Source organism: Poromitra crassiceps (assembly GCF_964638095.1).
Source record: "Poromitra crassiceps genome assembly, chromosome: 3".
NCBI lineage: Eukaryota > Metazoa > Chordata > Actinopteri > Beryciformes > Melamphaidae > Poromitra > Poromitra crassiceps.
In genome coordinates this window covers 24,647,494-24,666,940 of record NC_139625.1, presented here as the reverse complement: position 1 = coordinate 24,666,940, position 19,447 = coordinate 24,647,494, and the positions used below count along the sequence as shown (strand labels likewise).

The 19,447-nt window shown below is 41.4% G+C and overlaps 1 protein-coding gene across 1 annotated transcript; it reads right to left on the bottom strand.

Moving 5' to 3' along the window:
- Positions 1 to 1,852: 1,852 nt before the first annotated feature.
- On the bottom strand, positions 1,853 to 13,589 carry mbip (MAP3K12 binding inhibitory protein 1). The gene is made up of 9 exons (XM_083634106.1): positions 13,464 to 13,589; positions 12,135 to 12,254; positions 10,172 to 10,411; positions 9,128 to 9,224; positions 8,281 to 8,346; positions 6,532 to 6,690; positions 5,521 to 5,618; positions 2,653 to 2,691; positions 1,853 to 2,514 (listed from the first exon to the last, which is right to left on the bottom strand). Exons 1-9 carry the CDS (start codon positions 13,581 to 13,583, stop codon positions 2,407 to 2,409), a joined length of 1,047 nt encoding a protein of 348 aa, XP_083490232.1. The 5' UTR covers positions 13,584 to 13,589; the 3' UTR covers positions 1,853 to 2,406.
- Between the last annotated feature and the right edge of the window lie 5,858 nt (positions 13,590 to 19,447).

Genomic DNA, 19,447 nt, shown 5'->3' with positions numbered 1-19,447 from the left:
TTTACAGAGATGTGTGAGAAAGTTACATTTCTTCTTTTCCTGACACATTTGTCACACCTGGCTGGTACAAAAGTCGATTTTTTTCATGTAGCCTATTATTTTATTTTCCGAATAAATATTATTCTGTGATAAGCATGAATTTTATTTCAAAATGCTATATCTATATTTTGTTAATGCAATAATTATTCTTCTGTGATAAGCATGAATTCTATTTCAAAATGCTTTATCTATATTTTGATAATGGTAATTACCTTAATGGGCCACTTTGACAATTTTCAACCAGCTTTGTATCATTACAAAATCAGTAGTATATACAGTACCTGTATGCAAATGAACAATGTGTAACTTCCCTCCATCTTTCCTGGCGCGAGAGCTCCCCGTACATTCACAGAACTTCCTGGTCCAAATGATGTCATGTCCAGGCAAGATGGAGGGAAGTTACACATTGTTTTGCATACTGATTTTGTAATGATACCAAGCTGGTTGAAAATCAGTAGTGTCCCTTTAAGTGTACCATTAAATAGCTCTAAAATATAGAGGATCACGCCTGTAACAGTGGTAGCATTTTGTCAAGCATGAACTACCGTAGTCAAGTTACCGGCTCTTCTTTAGAGAATGATTGTTAGGATTTTAGGTCAGCGTTACTTTTTTAGGGTAATGGTGGATGGATATGTCATGTCAAACTCTCCTCCTACTCTTATAATCGTACCATAGGTCAGGGGCGTAGGCCTGGATAAAATTGGGTGGGCAATTGCATGACGAAATTTTGCACGGAATGCGCGCAAAATTCCTAGATGTCATGAAGTTGTCATGCATTAGACTCTGGAGATGATGTGCCCTGCGTTTTTAAGCTACAAAACCATTGGCTAGCAAGGCAGCAGCAAGTTTGCCTCTAGAAAACAACCAATTAAAAAAAAAAAAAAAAAAAAAAAAAAAAATTGTGGGCCAGGGCAAGAAGTGGGTGGGCCTGTGCCTACCCAGGCCCACCCGTAGATACGCCCCTGCCATAGGTTTATACATACATATATATATATATATACAGATCCTTTCCAAAAAATTTTAATATGATGGAAAAGTTAGGTTTTTTTCATCATTCCTTTCAAAAAGTGAAACTTTCATAGTTTATAGATTCATTACACACAAAGTGAAATAATTCTAGCGTTTATTGGTTTCATTTTTCATAATTTTGGCCTACAGCTCCAGAAAACCACCAAAACAGTATTTCAAGAAATTAGAATAGTGTGAAGAAAATCAGCAGTTACTTCTCAGTTATGACTGACTCCAGCCTCAGTCCACGCTGAAGCCCACGGTCATCCATGGTATTTCCATGATATTCAATTTTTTTGGAAAGGATCTGTGTATATGTGTATATGTATGTATGTATATATATATATATATATATCACAATAATTATTGCAGACATGGTATCATTTATTATCAGTCATTTGCTCAGTCTAGCTGCATGGAAAAGCCTTTTCTAAACACATCACAGTGCTTAACCCAGCGCAATCCCATTTAATGCTGGTTTGTTGTGTCTCCAATATGTTTTCCAAACAGAGTTTCAGTAATCAGGTCATTTGTCATAATGACAACCATTAGGGCTGATCATCTTCACACAGCAGTCAAGCAGACAAATCATCAGCTGTTCTCTCTGACTCACCGGGCGCGCACACGCACAAAAGTTCCAAAGGACACTTCAGTCAGGTAGAAAATGCCCAACCAAAACAATGCTCACTGGATTCTCAACCAATAAAAAGAATTGATTGCGATCAGATTGTAAATTGTGGTTAACACTTGACATGTTAAATGCATGATTAGATTAGCAGTCAAAAGATTTGGAAAGGAGGGAAAAAAAGCTTTATTTGCAAAGCAATCACATTTCACTTAACTACAAAAGGATGTAGAGGACATTGTTCTGCTATTCTGATATGAAGCTTCTGTCTTAAATGTTTTTATGTTGAAAAATGATAGGGAAAGTAAGGATGGGTACTAATGAATAGCAGAGGATAGAGCTGGGCAACATATATTATATTGATATGAGACTAGAAAGTCTTACATTTCAGATATCATAATATCGTGATATGACATAAGTGTTGTCTTTTCCTGGTTGGATTACAGTAAAGTGATGTCATTTTCTGAACATACCAGACTGTTCTAGCTATTTCTAGTTCTAGCTAGTTCTATTATTTGCCTTTATCCACTTACTCATTATATAAACATACTGTCAATTATTTATCAAAAATTTCATTGTGTAAAATTTTGGTGATAGCAATACGGTAGTCATCCCTATAATATCGTCATAATATCCATATCGCCCATCACTAGGAGAGGAATAGAAAAAACGTGTCTCACACCAGTATTAGATGTAGTGTGTTTGCATGTGTGTGTGTGTGTGTGTGTCAAGGGTTAGAGTTGACACTCTGTTCCGTATCCAGGCCCAAATTCGTCCACCCTCTTCAGCAGAGCTGCTTTCAGTGCACTGATTTTCCCATCCAACTCTGTCAGACTGCAGCCCTAAAGGACAAAGGAAGACCACTAGTTAGTAGCAATCTATTGGCTTGCTCTGCACAGGCAAACACAAACGCACGTTAACCTGGCCTGCACTCATGGATGAAGGGCAGTCACAGTAGCTGGGTGGAGCATGCTACTAACCTGAGTGGAAGATGCTTTTGGTCGCTTGTGCAGGTAACTCTACAAAACAAGGCAAGGCACAGGAAGGAATACACATCAGACAACAACACTGGCACAAGCCTAAAGGAGCCTCAGCCTACTTTCCCTTTCCCCGGCCTCCAGAGTTGCTACAGTAGCTAATTGGAGGAGTGGAAAGAAAATGCACACTGAGTAGAGCTGCAATGATGAATAGATTAGACTAGAAATATCGCACACTCATTTCTAGCTCGGCTTGTGCTTTATTATAGTACTGAGATAATCAATTAATTTGAGTATTTTTTTCAGGGGGGGGAGTAAATACTCTCCAGCTTCTTAAATGTGAATATTTTCTGGTTTCTTTACTCCTCTGACAGTAAACTGAATATCTTTGCATTGTGGACAAAACAAGACATTTGAGAACGTCATCTTGGGCTTTGGGAAACAGACATTTTCGGACATTTTAGAAACAACTATTGCGAAGATAATCGACAAATTAATCAACAATGGAAATAATTGTTGCAGCCCTAACACTGATGTATGTGCATGTGTCACACTGCTGTGTGTGCCGCATGTACACATGTACATTGCACACACAACGTAGAGAAAACGTAACGCCATATCACAGTTTATCCCTTGGATCTGGATTTCATAAAAGCCACTGAAAACTTAACTAAAACAACTGCTTCAAACAAACAGATGAGGAAATTACAAGAAAAAAAAAATACCTTTAATAAAAAAATCTCCAGGAGTGTTTTATGCAGAGCAGCAGACACTTGCTGAAGATGACATGGGAAATGTCTTTTTACTCAGCAATGATGGAGGGGAGTGGAGGTTTCTCCACTGAGACCCGGTTTTCACCTTCAACCCGTACATCCTTGTGGATTCCTTTACTTTCAAGTTGCCCTACTGTATAATTGGTTAAGGAGCCACTTTGGAATTTTGTGTTAAAAATGTCGCTCCTGAGATCATGGGCCAACTGTGTGCAGCTCTTCAGCAAACACCAAACTATTTTCAGAAATTGAGAAAAAAAGAAAAAGTGTGTGTGTGTGTGTGTGTGTGTGTGTGTGTTGGGGGGGGGTACTTAGAATAGAAAAGATCCCATCAGTTGATTCAAAGACACTTGACTTGTCAAACATGCAGTGAGTCAAAAGCAGATGGAGAGCAGCATACTCACAGAAGCAGCATGATGTGCTCAGAAATACCAGCGTGAAGAGACATGCAGCATCTCAAGCACACTTACACTCAACACGTGCTGGACAGACTGCTCAAGATTAGAGATGGAACGATGTGAAAATCTCATATCACGATTATAGTGACCAAAATGATTACGGTTATCAGTATTATCACGGTTTGTTAAAATGTGCCGAAAATGTTCAAAAAGTACTAATACACTCACATAAATCATTTCAGCAAGTTTTATATTGAAAACTCATACCCAAAAAGGATTGATACACTCACTGAAATCATTTCTCCAAGGCTGCGCGTTTGCACCTGGGAGACGGTTGCCAACTTTGGTTGATGATGGACGGTATTTACTATGTTTTTCAAAGCACTGTAATCATGGTACCACGGTTTTAATGATAATGAAAATTTGAAACGGTACGTTATTGTAAGGAATTTTATCATGGTTATCATTAAAAACCGGTTATCGTTACATCCTTACTCAAGTTGGGAAATGAGTCAGTCTGTGTGACTCTCCTGCAGTCTCTGGGCTGAATATGAAGCCCAGTAAATCACATATTGCTCTCTTTGTTCTCTGTCTACTCTGCACTATTTTAAAAAGCATGGTGTAGTGATAAGTACATTTCTCAACTGAGCTGCAGCAAATGTAATCACAGTGTTACGGCCAGATCCGCCCTTGTGGTTTCGGACTGAGGAGGGTTGGAGCTTACACGGTTATGATGTGTAGGAAGTCTTTAACAAGAGCTTCCGGGTCAGAGTTCGCCCCCTCTAAGCTTTGGGACTGTCACTGAGGACACGGATGAGAGCGCATGGCTGGTAGCCATTTTGTGAGAGACGGTCTCTCTAAGCTCTTGGTTTCTCTCAGCGAGAGGGAGTCTGGCTAAATGCTGTGATATGGACAATCGAATGGAAGTTTGCCCTTTTCTTTAATGTAGTTTGTTTCGAGGTTTGTCTGCATCTTATAGTTTAATGAACTACCAAACGCACACCAAGGAGTGCAGTGCCGGTGGGTCCACAAAGGAGCGTGCTGGCCGAGACGAGCAGTTGGACAAGATATTTCACCAGGAGAATCCCTGACGTTGTGGCTCGATTCTTTCTGAACACACGCTATTATTTCAGGTTTCAATAGTTAATAGAATGAACTTAGTGAACATCTAAGATTTGCATAGCTACTTAAATGCTCTTAAAATGTTTTTTAGTTGTGGGACAGCAGTTTTTGTACCAATCCCGTAGAATGGCTTTCTCCATCATACCACTTGCCTGCTTCAGCCTGCTGCTGCAGACAGCAGACATCACCTACGTCTGCCTCACTACGCTCTGCTCTGCCGACATCACCAGATATTTAGCAGGTCGGATATCTGTCGGACCTCTGTTACTCATCGGCGACCACTCGAGGAATGTCAATATGTGACAGACCGCTAAATACAAAGTTCACACATATTTCAATACTTTAAGAGATGTGGATGTATTTCTTAACGCAGGAGTAAAAATATCTGTACATTGCAATAAGGTTACTTTCCACCTGCAAGTCAAACATTTTACCAAAGTACCAAATGTACTACAGGATGACAGTATTACAATAAAGGAGTGGTGCACTATTACTTCAAATAATACTTGGTGTGGTGACAGACAATGGTTTCTGTGTGACTTACTGTGGACTAAAGACAGACAGAGCTTTGTGTGACTTACTGTAGATTGAAAATACTCAGGGGAGAGTCCCTCCAGCTCCAGGATGCGATCCTCCAGCTTCTTCAGCCGCTGGTAGACGCTCAGTGGGACGGGACCCGCTAAGAAACAAAACACTTGTTGAATAGCCTGAATACAGACAATATTACATACAGTATGCATCCAAACTCACCGAATGTGAGCACACTCACAACAAGTTGGGTGCAGGGCCAACACAAGTCACAAGAGCAAAGAAGAAGCAGGCCAGCACTCCAAAATGTCTTGATGCTGAAACGTCCCAGGTGACTTATTACATTTAGAAAATGTCTTGATGCTGAAACGTCCCAGGTGACTTATTACATTTAGAAAATGTCTTGATGCTGAAACGTCCCAGGTGACTTATTACATTTTTGAAAGGACATTTTGGAGTGCTGGCCTGCTTCTTCTTTGCTAATATTACATATGCAGCCAAGAGGTAAGGAAAACTCAACACATCTCCATAAAGAATGACCTAATAGCAGTAGGAGAGAGGAGTGTGACAAACAAATGTTGAAGAAAAGTCAGGACATGAGTGATGGCTACAGTATATATGTACAAGTTAAACATTAATGACTACAAACACGGTTAAAATTCTAGCAACACTAACAAAGCGTCAACACTATTCATATCATCATGTCTAAACCAATCCATTGGCTAATTTTCAAAATACATTGAGTAGTATCATCTTAGATAAAGGGGATGACATGAAACATTTGTAAGGAAATTACAAACACGTTATATGCCGTTTCCCATAAAATATTATGGAAACATGGTTTGATTTACATTTTAAGGATTTTTTTTTGGGTGCACGAATGCCAATATTCTAGTCCAGTAACAACTGCTCCTTATCATACATGTACAACATTACACACCTACTGGAACACAATGATGCTTCAAACATTATTAGAACTCTAAACCTTAACAGAGGTAATCAGCTGTGTTTGGCACATTATCTTTTATATCTCTAAAAGATAAGGCTGCAACTTTCCGGCTGACCTGTTGGGAGTTTCAGGTGAGTCTCGATGTTGTGAAGTCGTTCTTCTATGGCCGGGTTTCCACACTCTCTGGCCGCCGGTCCCCTCTGCTGCTCCCCTGCCTCCCCCTGTCCTCCCCCACCGCGAGTCTGTGGCCCGTAAATGTTTACCACCCGTGTAACTGGAAGAAGCCATCAACAAGTACATACTAGTTTAAAAGCAGGCTCTAACAGGGTTTGTATGAACCACATACTAGTTTAAAAGCAGGCTCTAACAGGGTTTGTATGAACCACATACTAGTTTAAAAGCAGGCTCTAACAGGGTTTGTATGAACCACATACTAGTTTAAAAGCAGGCTCTAACAGGGTTTGTATGAACCACATACTAGTTTAAAAGCAGGCTCTAACAGGGTTTGTGTCAACCTTTATTTATACAGGGGGAGTCTCACTGAGAGCAATGCTTTCTTTTTCAGGAGTGCCCTGTTCACATTCACACACACATTCTCACACCTGGAAGCTGCCCAGTACAACCACAGTCTGCTGGCCACTGAGCAGGTCCACTGGAGCGGTTGCGGTTAAGGGCCTTGCTCAAGGGCACCTCAGTGGTGCTAATGAGGGAGGGACAAGCGCTGCTTTTTCACTTTGCCCACCCAGATTTATCCTGCCGGTCCCAGGGATTGAACCGACGACCTTCTGGTCACAAGCTCGCTTCTCTAACTTTAGGCCACCGCTGCCCCCGAAACCAACATGCAGAGATACATGGCATGCAGAAGTCCTAAACAACTTTTTTTTAAGTTAAGTAGTCTAGTTCAAATTGCTTAATTTGTGCCATTTTCTCTTCAGTGGTCTGTGTAACTCTGGTTTGACTCTTGTTTGTAGTATGCAGTGACCCAAAGAAAAGGCTTTTTGTTTGTTGTAGAGTTACATAGTGTAGTGACAATGAAATGTAATTACCGGTACATGAATTAAGCCAAAAACAATAAATTAACGTGTCTCTTAAAAAGAAAGAAAAAAGTAAAAAGTTTGAGGTATTGGGTGATATTGGGTAGCCTGGTAAACCAGCTGGTCACGGTAACTCACATTTCATTTCGTTCTTCGTTCCCGTCTGGCCTGAAGCTTTCACCCAGTCTTTGCAGTGGGCGGAAGTTGGGCAGGTGTACTTGTGTTGACAGACAACTCCTTCAGCCAATCAACGTTGGATCCAGTCAAACCCAAATCCACTTGGGAGAACGGCAAAAACGTTTCCGTCCATAAAATCTGCTGTTGCATACTCCTGTACTTGTTTAATTGTTGTTATTGAGTATATTTCTGCAATAACTGCACTTTATGGCTGTTTAAATTAGACGAATGCTGACATTACTCCTCAGGGCGGACAGGCAAAGAGGCGGCCATTACTGTTTTGCTAGTGACGTTCCTGATTGGCCGGTTACGATGTCAACTAGAGGCGGGTCGCTGATTGGCTCGTCCGCTTTGCCGTTTCTGCAGAAGCCCTCCCAGAGTTGAGGCCAGACGGTCTGGTAGAACGAAATTAAATGTGAGTTCACGTGACCGGCTGGTTTGCCAGGCTAGATATTGGGAGGTATTGGGTGATATTTATGTTTGATCTCAAACCAAATGATTTCATGATGATATAGCTTAAACAAATACAATGACCCTTAACCCATTCAAAACATATTATATAATTTCCAAAATACATACCGGTAGTTGTGATTTAAAAAATAAGGCTTTTTTCCACTGTTGACATTTTACATTACTTACATGACATGACTTACCTTTCACATGGCTTTTTTGGCCTGGGTAAGGAGTGAATACTGCCTCTGTTCTGGCACAGCTGTTTTCTATAGTGGAGAAAATCAACAATAATATATTCATGGAGATTGGAGAGCAAAAAAATATACAAAACAGTTTGTCCTTACTCTTAGATATTCTGTAGAAGATGAAGTACAAGATAGGAACCTACGGTAATTTTACAGATGAAGAGTGAAGGGTGTTTGCCCAAAACCTCCAAACCTCCCAATTCGCCAACTGGCTACCCCCAACACGTCTGCAGATCTCTGGCCGTATAACCCGGAACTGTCATAAACTGAACAATCCCCTCACAAAAACACGCCGCCATCAGAACTCTCCCATACCATATCTGACTAGACTCCTGAACCAACATATTATCCCATAACATGTCCTGTTGATTTAGTTTGCTCTTGTCTATGCCTGAAGTCCCATTTTAGTTATGTGCTGTTTTGAATTTTTAACTTGTGTCGATGTCTGCTTTTTAACCTGTAAATTGGTAATTAATTCAGCCTACGGACTGCTATATGCCAATAAAGTACTACTACTACTAACATTCTCTAAGCTGGCCAATAATAAAGTTGCCTGTTAGTGTCTCCTGATTTATATAACTGTTCTTTCACACGGGCTTTGAATTAAAAAAGGCCTTCTGTCTCATGTTTTTCTGGGCCAAGCTGGTTTTATTTTGAGGCCGAATGCGTTAGCTACTTCAGCTCCACTCTTGGGAGCAGTTCAGCCTGACCTCTCGCCTGTGGAAATCAGCTCTCACCCAAACATTGGCAATCTGTGTGCAGCTCCCTCTCTGCCCTGCCCCCACCTCGCTCCCATTCTCACCCTGATTGCAGTCGATCACGTTGCAAAACTCCCGCACATTGTTTTCATTGATCTCCATCTGCTTGCGCTCCATAAATGCAGATATTCTTCGGTCAATCTGGGGTTGGAACAAAGAGAGAACACATGAGACATGATGGATTCATAAGCTACTGATAGATGTGAATGCAATGATACTTTTTGCCTATTTAATGCTAATTAGGGCTGGGCGAGATGGACACAATCAAATATCACAATATTTTTGACCAAATACCTGGATATCGATATTGCAACAATGTTGTAGGGATGACTATTGGTGCTTTCACAAAATATTTACACGAGATTTTGATAAATAATCATCAGTAATGTCATGTGGATATAATGACTAAGTGGGTAAGGGCAAATAGTACAGCTAGAACAGGCTGGTAAATTATGAAAATTACATCACTTTCCTGTAATGCAGCCTTTAAAACCAGGAAAAGACTATGCCATATCATGATATTACAATATCCAAAATCTAAGACGATATTGAGACTCGTATCACAATATCGATATAATATTAATTATTTGCCCAGCCCTTATGCTAATGATCAGGACATAGGGTGCAGCAATTTAAATGACACTACATGGAATTGGGAATGGAGGACATTATTCCAGGTAGCCAAAAAAACTTGAATTGTTTGGCATCATCAAATGATAGAGTATGAATACTGTTTGCTTGGCTACCAAAATAAATGCACTACAGAATAGGCCCTCTTGTCCTTCATCCACATGCAATCTCAAAGTAATGAGCATCCACTTCATAATCCATCAAGGACCTAGCCCTCTCTCAAAGCCCTCCAGCAATGTGGGCTGTTTTACCCGACCACAGCACTGAAGGAGCCCTTATTCTCCCCACTGAACTCAGCGTTATCAGGTCTCCATCAAGCATTTGCTTCACTGCATCACTTCATGTGCACATCCTCGGGAGCAATCACTTATGATTATTCATTTGCTTGACGGGGAGTGAAGAGGTCTCCAAAAATGTCACTGCCTCAACAGCTGACAGATCCGCTGTCACAGACCCACCTCCGACTTCCTGGCTTTGATCTGCACCGTGAGGTCATCAGTCTGCGACTTGCTCTCTTCAGCCTCTGAGATGCCTCTGCTCATGGTGGGAGGACGGGGCCCAGACGGTGCGGCCCCCTGCTCTTTGAGTGAAGATGAAATAACAGCATCACCATCCTTGTGTCCTCCTGAGGCGCTCTCCTTCACAGATGAGGGCTGAACTGCAGCATCTGCCAGTGTCTTGAGGCTTTCTGAAACAGACTGAAGAAACCAAAATCCATACAATGTTTTACAAGCGGCAGAAGACAGATCCTCACAATGCACACCTGTAAACAAGCACACCACACTAACATTTATTCACAGAAAAATTGTATCTTTCTAAGAATACTGTACCATCCTAAATAATAATAATATTGTCATTTCAAAAGTATTTCTGCAAAAAAATAAATTGAGTCTCAACAATACTACGGTAAATAATACCAAAATAATCTTTTATACTAGCGGTTCTCAATATGCGGTGCGGGGACCACCATGGGTCCTTGAGGGGATCATTTATTATTATTATTATAGGCTACCTTTTTTCCCACTATGATTTCCTGTTATCTTATACCTTGGGCCATCTCAAAGTATAGGGACCACGTTCAACTCGGGGCCGTTTGGTCTCAGGGGCCCAAAACCCCTTTTTGGGACAAAAACCATGTAAATGCAAATAATAAGGTACTGCAATGGCATAAATAGTCATGCAAGCATGCAATTTTGCAGCAAGTATGCTGGGGCATAGGGGGAAGTAGCAAAATAAGATTCTGGGGCTTGCAGCAATTCTATTTTAAAATTTCACCCACAAAAATAAAATAAAAATACCGTCCGTTTTACAAATTCTCCTCAGAAATGATTATTTTCCAGCACTTTATGGTGAATATCACTTCCTCATTTGTATTTAGAAAACTGCCCACGTTCATAAGCTTCAATTTGAGCCCAAGGTGAACTTCCTACCTCAAAAATGACACTTGCTGTGGCCGAAAATCTGCACTATACCTCAAATCAGAGAAAACTGAATTTTCAGTCACTGGTCGTCCAGGTGATGTGAAAATGATGTTCACTTTTTCATAAAAGATATTCTTTTATAATAATAGTTTACACTAGGTGTTCTCAATATCAGGGGCGGACTGGGATCATAATTCAGGCTGGGCATTACATACCAAGCAGGCCAGGCCGATACGGGCCGATGTGCGTGCCGGCGTCCGAAGGGCGGCAGCAAAAAATTTGGACCGTTTGAAGCTCAATTTGGGCCGTTTGAAGCCCAATTTGGGCCGTTTGAAGCCAGATTTGGGCCGTTTGAAGCCCAAATTGGGTCATTTAAAGCCAGATTTGGGCCGTTTGAAGCCCAATTTGGGCCGTTTGAAGCCCAATTTGGGCCAAGTCCAATTTTACAATGAGATGCACCCACTTTAACCCTGAATAAAGCAATAAAACCACTAGTAAACCAGTAGGCGGCGCCTGGCCTGCTGTTCAGTGAGTGGCCTGGCCTGGCCTGCAAAATTTTTTTTTTTTTTTTTTTTTTTTGCAGGCCAGGCCAGGCCAGGCCACCGGGCATTTGCCCGACGTGCCCGATTATGCAGTCCGCCCCTGCTCAATATAGACCGCCACCATGGGTCCTTGAGGGGATTCCAGGCAGTCCCCAGCAAATTGATGAATTGAAATGAAAGAATGACTGTTTTGATCATAGTTACTGTTATCTCTCTAACTACAACACAGGAATGGAACATGGAATTCTGGACAAAATAATATCCAATAATATATTCTCATATTTGGGTCTCAGAGAAAAACCTTGTGAAATGGGGGTCTGTGGCTCTAATGTGGACTAACTCAGGGTCCTTGTTATGAAAAAGGTTGAGAATCAGTGGTTTACACAACATGAGAATCATGGACTGGTATACATTACATGATTACATAGCGCCTAATTTGCTGTGTGGAAGCCCATTACCTGTAATTTAGAGATATGCTGCTGCAGGCAGCTGTAAACATGAGCAGCTGGAGATGACGGCAGATCCCCCACTGCATCAATGTTGATGTCTATTTTCACCACAGCATCACCTAATTTAAGCTTTATTGTAAGAGAAAGAGCACAAACAATCACACATAATAGATTACATGTATAACATAGCCTACATGTAGCTGATGTATGGATTCCAGTCTGTCAAAGTCATCAATTAGTTACAGACAATTAAAGTAGATTATGTTTACATTCATGAGGTAAATAGCTAGTGGAGCCCTGCTTTAATGTGTGCCAATCAAATCAAATTAGGTAACACTTTATTTGGATAGTCCGCCTACAGAGAGTCTAGATGTGTAACATTTCAACAGCGTATTAGTTGAGTTGACATTAATGGAATTCAACAATTCAATACAAAAGCTCATTACTCTGCCGAGCAGGGATGGGTACCGAGCATCGGTCGGTAGTGGCAGTATTGATAAGGTCCTGGACGTCCTATAATTTATTTATTTATTTTTGGTGTGCCTTTGTTTTGTTTTTCCCACCCTTATGATGAAGAAGCGCCGGCCGGCGGCACCAGGCGAATACGGTTGAGGTTGCGTGTTTACACTTCTGTCCTGTCACTACGCTTGATGCAGGTTTCAAAGATAAAAACAAAAAAACAAAAAAACATATATATATAGAGAGAGAGAGAGGGAGAGAGAGAGAGAGAGAGAGAGAGAGAGAGAGAGATGAATTTGTGAGTTTTTCTTGGGATGAGGCCCTCATCCCAAGAAAAACTCACAAGGGGGGCACTACGAAAAAAATATGCTGCTTAGGGCATCAAAATGGCCAGCAGCGGCTTCCGTAGGGAGAATATTATATCTTCGGATCTCCAATCGGACGGTAGGAGAGCGTTTTAACCACTTGATAGCAACCCGAAAATTGTTATACTGACGCTGTTTCGGAAGGGAGGAATGCAGCGGAACATATGGGGCTAGGTATGTATGTCCATGAATTACATACCGTATAATCTGTTAAACAGTTGAGTTGTTGAATGTCATCTACCAGTAATAAATAAGCTATGGAAATGTTACAATACTCTGTAGGTGGATTATCCTAATTGTGTCATAAAAGGGTATCGGCCCTAAAGAGAAACTAAGCGCAGTTACTTTGTTGCAACTTGCTAACTTGCCTGAACAATGGTGTGCAACACTAACGTTTTCCAGGGAGAGCAGCGGCAATGGAGGAAAGCAGCCCCGGTTGCTAACAACAATAGCATGTACCAGCATGGACTGAACGGCTGAGAACCGGAGCCACGGGGTTGAAACGCAAACCAACCTCTTCCCTGAAGTCTGCTAGCACCTTGAGGAGTACACACACGCAATCTCTGTAGGTAGGCATCTGACTGGCTTCATTATTAGGAGGAGCGTTTCCACTCTGCTTCATTTTCTCCGCCATTGCATTTCCGCGTCTGCAGAATGCCGTTCTCTGATTGGTTAGAATGTGGCAGCGTGCAGTAGTGTGTGTGTGTGTCACACACACACACACACGCACACACGATACACGCACACACAATACACGCACACAACCATGGACCACACACGCACACACACACACACACACACACACACACACACACACACACAAGCCGTTAATGGCTATAATTTAGTTTTTCAAAGTAGGGAGTAGATTTTCCACATCAGTGCAAATTATGAGAAGTTACAATAGATATAATACTCTTTATAGCTCTAGTCTATAATGACATGCAAAGGAATCATTCATTCATTCAGACAGACAGACAGACAGTGTATTTTTAGCAAAACTAGGCATTTTGTGCACTACTCCTAGGCCCGCCCGCTGCACAGGCTCACCCGCCCTGCAGCTCGCATACGCTGGCTGCTCCTTGATGGCATACTTCAGGGATGATCACCTGTCCTGGAGTTGGCAACATACAGCTGTCCATGGCTGAAGACGGGGCTCTGAAACCAGACTCCCACTTCTTTCAGTGTCTGCCCCTGGGACTTGATTTTGCTTGACATCATCAGTGGGACTCTTATGACATCACTGATGATGTCACAAGTGCTTTTATGACATCACTGATGACATCACAACCTATTATGCCATCACTGACGATGTCACAATGCCTCTGACATCACTGATGATGTCACAATTTATGACATCACTGATGACATCATCACTGGGACTTTGTGTCTGTGTGTGTGTGTGTGTGTGTGCAGGGCCGTAGCCAGGGATTTCGGGCCCCATGAAAGGATATCATATCGGGCCCACGGATGCCGCCGTCCGAAGGGCGGTGGTGGACAATTTTGGCCATTTGAATCCCAATTTAGAGGAATATCTCATTTTAAATCAGAGGGTTCCCCAAACTTTTGAGTAGCCAGTCAGATTGAAAAAGTAGCCGGATCATGTTTGCGGCGTTTGTTCCAGTGGTCCTTTTCCCAATTAATAAACAAACCTCCAATATGTATCTGAGTGTGACAATTGAAATAATACAAATAAACATTCTTATAAAGGCCCAATGCTCAATTGAATTATAAATAAAACAATATCCATATTGCAAAACACAAACAGGCAATGTATATTTTTAAGAACAAAGAAAATACTAATAACTGTATGTTTCCCACAGGATTTGGAGAGATTGTGGTGGGTAGACCTTGCTTGGACCCTCTTGGGGGGGTTCGGGGGACCATGCCCCCTGTAAGAAAAATGTGTACATTTTAAACTAAAATGCATGAATCTGGTTCACTTTGAGAACCAATTTAAGAGGCTAGATCAGGGGTGGGCAATTATTTTTCATGGGGGGCCACATGAGAAACCCAAATTGTTGCCGGGGCCGAACAAATATTGTCATGCCGTAACCCAGGAACTTTGATGATAGCGAGGACCACAAAAAAATGTCCTCGCCACCAGAGGGCCAGATTTTCCTGAGGGTTGGGGGCCGAACGGTGCTGGCGCGGAAACATTTGGGGCATTTGAAGTCAGGTTTAGAGGAATAACTCATTTTAAATGAACAGTTGTGATGTCATCATTTTAGGGATGCACCGATCGATCGGCACGTGACTGGAAATGGCCGATTTCCACGTGATCGGCCTCGACCGGTGATCTGCGCCGGTCACTCTAAATAGCCGATTCTGTGAGCCGATTTTCACGTGACGTGCGCGCACCCGAAAGCAGCGAGATCGAAACGGATGAGTTGCAGCCAAAACAAAAGCAGCCACTACACACATGCCACAGCATGTCTTCGTCGGTGTGGACATTTTTCACCGTCAGTGAAGACGATACAAAGCTTGCAGTTTGTCACACATGCAAGTCGAAAATAAGCCGCAGAGGGGCAGGGTAGGTTGGAGTCCACTCCAGTTTGAGCGGCTCGCTTCACCTCACCGGCCCTTCTTCCCCGACCAGCTGCAGTCCACATCACCGATGCCTGCTGCAGATCAGCTGCTTCTGCTATCTTGTCAGTCACGTTGTAACGTGGATACAGGAGAGGACTATTTGTTTCGTATTGCGAATAGAACGACGAACATACTAATAAAACGCATCGGACCAGTGTGCAAGGTTTTCTGTGCGAGATGATTTTTTTTTCAATGGAGGATTAAAAAAAATGGACTCTGTGTGTAAACTACGATATTCAAACTGAGTCAACTCAAACTCATTTCCTCATCTACCCAATAACAGCCGAAGGAAGGTCTGGGCTCCAGACCTATAGGCTATAAACTCCTTGTCCATGGATAACATTTTGACGTTTATTTATTTTATTTTATTAGTTTATTTGGCAGGGACATATACAAAAAAACATTAAACACCATAGGGGAAGCTATGCTTTGTAACAGATTTAGCCATAGGCTACTTTCCATCTGGAGCACCTGTTCTGTTGCACCTTTTTTCTTTTGGAAAAGTAAATGCATGATAGCTGTGGGATATACTAGTTGTTTTATATTCATTGTATTTACACAAAAAAGAAAAGCTCTGTCCAGTAACCTGGAACACTTTTATTTTGAGATGTTTTTGAGTGAGATCGTCCTACCTCATGCAAATGATAAGAAATGTGACATGAATGTTAATTTTCTATTAAAGCAAAGTAAAAAAAAAAAAAGAAAACGTCAAAAAATAACCCGCCAATTATTGTTCTTAGAAAGAAAATCGGAATCGGCCAAAATCGGTATCGGCAAGTCAGACTATTCAAAAATCGGAAATCGGAACCGGCCAAGAAAATGGCAATCGGTGCATCTCTTCTTTTCTCACTCACTATGTCACCACTTGCTCTCCCTGCAGGGCTTGAAATTAGCTTTTTTGGCCACCTGCCAATATGGCTGCTAGAAGTTACCAGCCAATTAGAATTTCCACTAGTTTTTCTTGAAATAAACCAGAATATGAGTTTGTTAATTTAAGCATAAGTATCAGTAAGTGGCCCGGGATTCTCAAAGCCTGTGTTGAGGGTCACATGAACAAAAATGCACTCTTGAAGCTAAATAAATCCAAAATCAACAAGTTAATTATTTAAATTTTTCACTTCAATGTAGAACAGTCATTTCTTACACATGAGATTACTTTTAGCCTTTTAGTCATAAAGATTATTGAAAGATATTCTATATTCCAGACTGAAATGTTATAACAGAAGTGGAGTATTGGCCAGAATGACATGAACAAGACGGTTTTAACTTGACAACAAAAACATTCTAAATTGAACCCCCGCTCACTTCCTGTTGCAGTGTTTGCTATGGACATAAAAGAAAAAAAAACATTCAAGTGCAGGACTGACCATTCCGTGAAAACCATCTATACAGCTGAGCAGCGATAACAAAAGTAACGATGTCGAGTGAATATTTCTGCAGTTTGCCGAATGCTGAGAAAAAGGAAGTGCTGTGGGGTTGCGCTCTGGTGAAAACCGTCTATACTAGACATCTTGCGCGCTCGATTCCTAGGCTTGCCTGTTGGGTGGCCTCGCCTGCCCTATTGGCGCACGCGCAATGTCTCCCTCTCTCTCCCTCAGTCTGTCTCCCCCTCTCTTTCTCCCTCTCCCTCAGTCGCTCTTGTGTGTGTGTGTGTGTGTGTGTGTGTGTCACTGATGACATGATCAGTGATGTCACAATGCCTATGTACGACATCACTGAACTGTGTGTGTGTGTGTGTGTGTGTGTGTGTGTGTGTGTGTGTGAGTGAGAGAGTGAATTTATGACTTCACTGATGATGTCATCAGTGGGACAGAGAAACAGACAGAGCCCGAGCTCCCTTTTATATACTGATGATGATGATGATGATAATGATGATGATACTAGTGGACCTGTGGGGACCCCCCTGTGAGTTAGGCCCCCCTGGTCTGGAAAATGACATCATCACTGAACTTATTAGCCTCAGCCAGGAAGGATGACATCACTGATGACATCATCACTGACATCACTGATGACATCATTAGGTAATCAGGGCAATCACCTAATTAAAAAATCCAACTCTGTCACCCGCACAGGTGCTCTTTACACCCACTGAAAGTTTCAGCCCGATCGTACGTAAAATGGCATAGCCGTGGCCGGCCAAGATTCTGCTCACTCACTCACTCACTCACACACACACACACACACAAGCACACGCACACTTCTCATTTTTAGTATAGAATAGATAGATAGATAAGCTTGCAGATAATATTATGAAGAGAAGCTACAGCAATCAAATGTAAATTCATCCTCAGTATGAGTTGGCACACAATACACAGCTTCTAGAGCAGATTTCAGTAACAGGACGAATACACAATGAAAGATGATGCAAAAAGAAAATTATCTATTAGTTGAGTAGGAAGAGGGGGTATATGCTGTGAGAGCAAAATTATTGATTGATTGCTTATTAATTGGTTGTTGATCATTATCGACTCTGTTCCATAATGATCTATGACTCTTATAAGACGTGTCTTTTGTGGACTCTGTTCTCCATCTGCAGAGCATTCCTAAAGATAGATAACATGTATTTTGTCTTGTGACCAGACCAAGGTTGTATTGTCTCTTATGATCATTATGGAACAGAGTCGACAATGACAACAACCAATTAATAAGCAATCAATCAATAATTTTGCTCTCACAATGCACCCCCCGGAAATATACTTCATCAGCATTTCTAAAGTGGAAAAATTGTGTACAAAATGATGAGCTATAATAAAAAATATTCCTGAAGTGGCCACATAGAGGCATGCTATGTAACTTAGGCTACTGCACCGAAAACGCATATACTCAAATGAGCCAAAATGTGTATCTGCATTTGTGTACCTGCACAATATTTGGCTATCACTATCAAATCGATTGCATATAGTATTTTATATTTAGGATTTTCACTCCAAATTAGATTTGTGTGGAAATGGCAATCAGACATACATGGCTACCTGTGAGACTGAACTGATAAGGTTTCTAGCTGCATTTAACGGTATTCTCCGTCATTTACTTTGAGCAAACAGGAGAAAGAACGGTCAGTCAATTATGAGAACATTGTCGCTCAAAGCATAGTGGGGGTGTGTGGCAGGGTATTAGGATGGGAACCTGGCCACAATAGCGTATTTTTCTGCGTTGAGTGACTGTGGGAAAATCTCCCTCCTCTATTCAGACATTTTCCCCTTCTTTTCATATAATGAGGAGAGAGACTGATGAAGGCAAAAACAGAAAATGAACAATTACAGGCAACGAGAAAGCAGAACCACTCAGAGCTGAACTCGGCAATGCTCTCTAGAAGGGTTAATCATTTTAGGAAGGGGGTTTGAAGACAAGCCTTTTATAGTTTAATTCATCTCTTGGGTGATATTTCTTCCCTGCAACAGGAAGAGAACTGTAACACTTGACATGGTTTGACATGCTGAGCCATTGCTGAATGTTCTGACACAGCAAGAAGCTCAAATTATAAACTGCTCGTTTAATTTGCCTGACTGCATGCACAAGGGCTGTCAATCATCTGTTCTCTAAATTGACAGGAACTATATAGGCTTATTCAAGGTGCTCAAATCTGACAAAAATATCGGATTTTCTTTCTTTCTTTCTTTCTTTCTTTCTTTATTGTAATCAAATCACATAGTCATGATCTTTGAATGTTACTTTATTCGTGTGTGTGTGTGTGTGTGTGTGTGTGTGTGTGTGTGTGTGTGTGTGTGTGTGTGTGTGTGTGTTAAAATAACCTTTTGGGGTTACATATTACATACTGTACATGCAAGAAAATGCATGGGCTAACAGTTTTACCCAATTGGATGCTAATTCTTTGTTGCTCAAAATGTCTGAAGTGCACCTCAGATAGACCCTTCCAAGCTTACAAAATAAAGTATTTACTCCATGTATTTC

What these genes read in the sequence shown, in the direction of transcription:
- mbip (XM_083634106.1), bottom strand. Translation starts at nt 13,583, where the DNA reads ATGGCGGAGAAAATGAAGCAGAGTGGAAACGCTCCTCCTAATAATGAA. An exon ending in AGCATATCTCTAAATTACAG is followed by an intron (nt 10,412 to 12,134) that starts GTAATGGGCTTC and finishes TGGTTTCTTCAG; the next exon opens with TCTGTTTCAGAAAGCCTCAA. An exon ending in TCACCTGAAACTCCCAACAG is followed by an intron (nt 5,619 to 6,531) that starts GTCAGCCGGAAA and finishes TTTGTTTCTTAG; the next exon opens with CGGGTCCCGTCCCACTGAGC.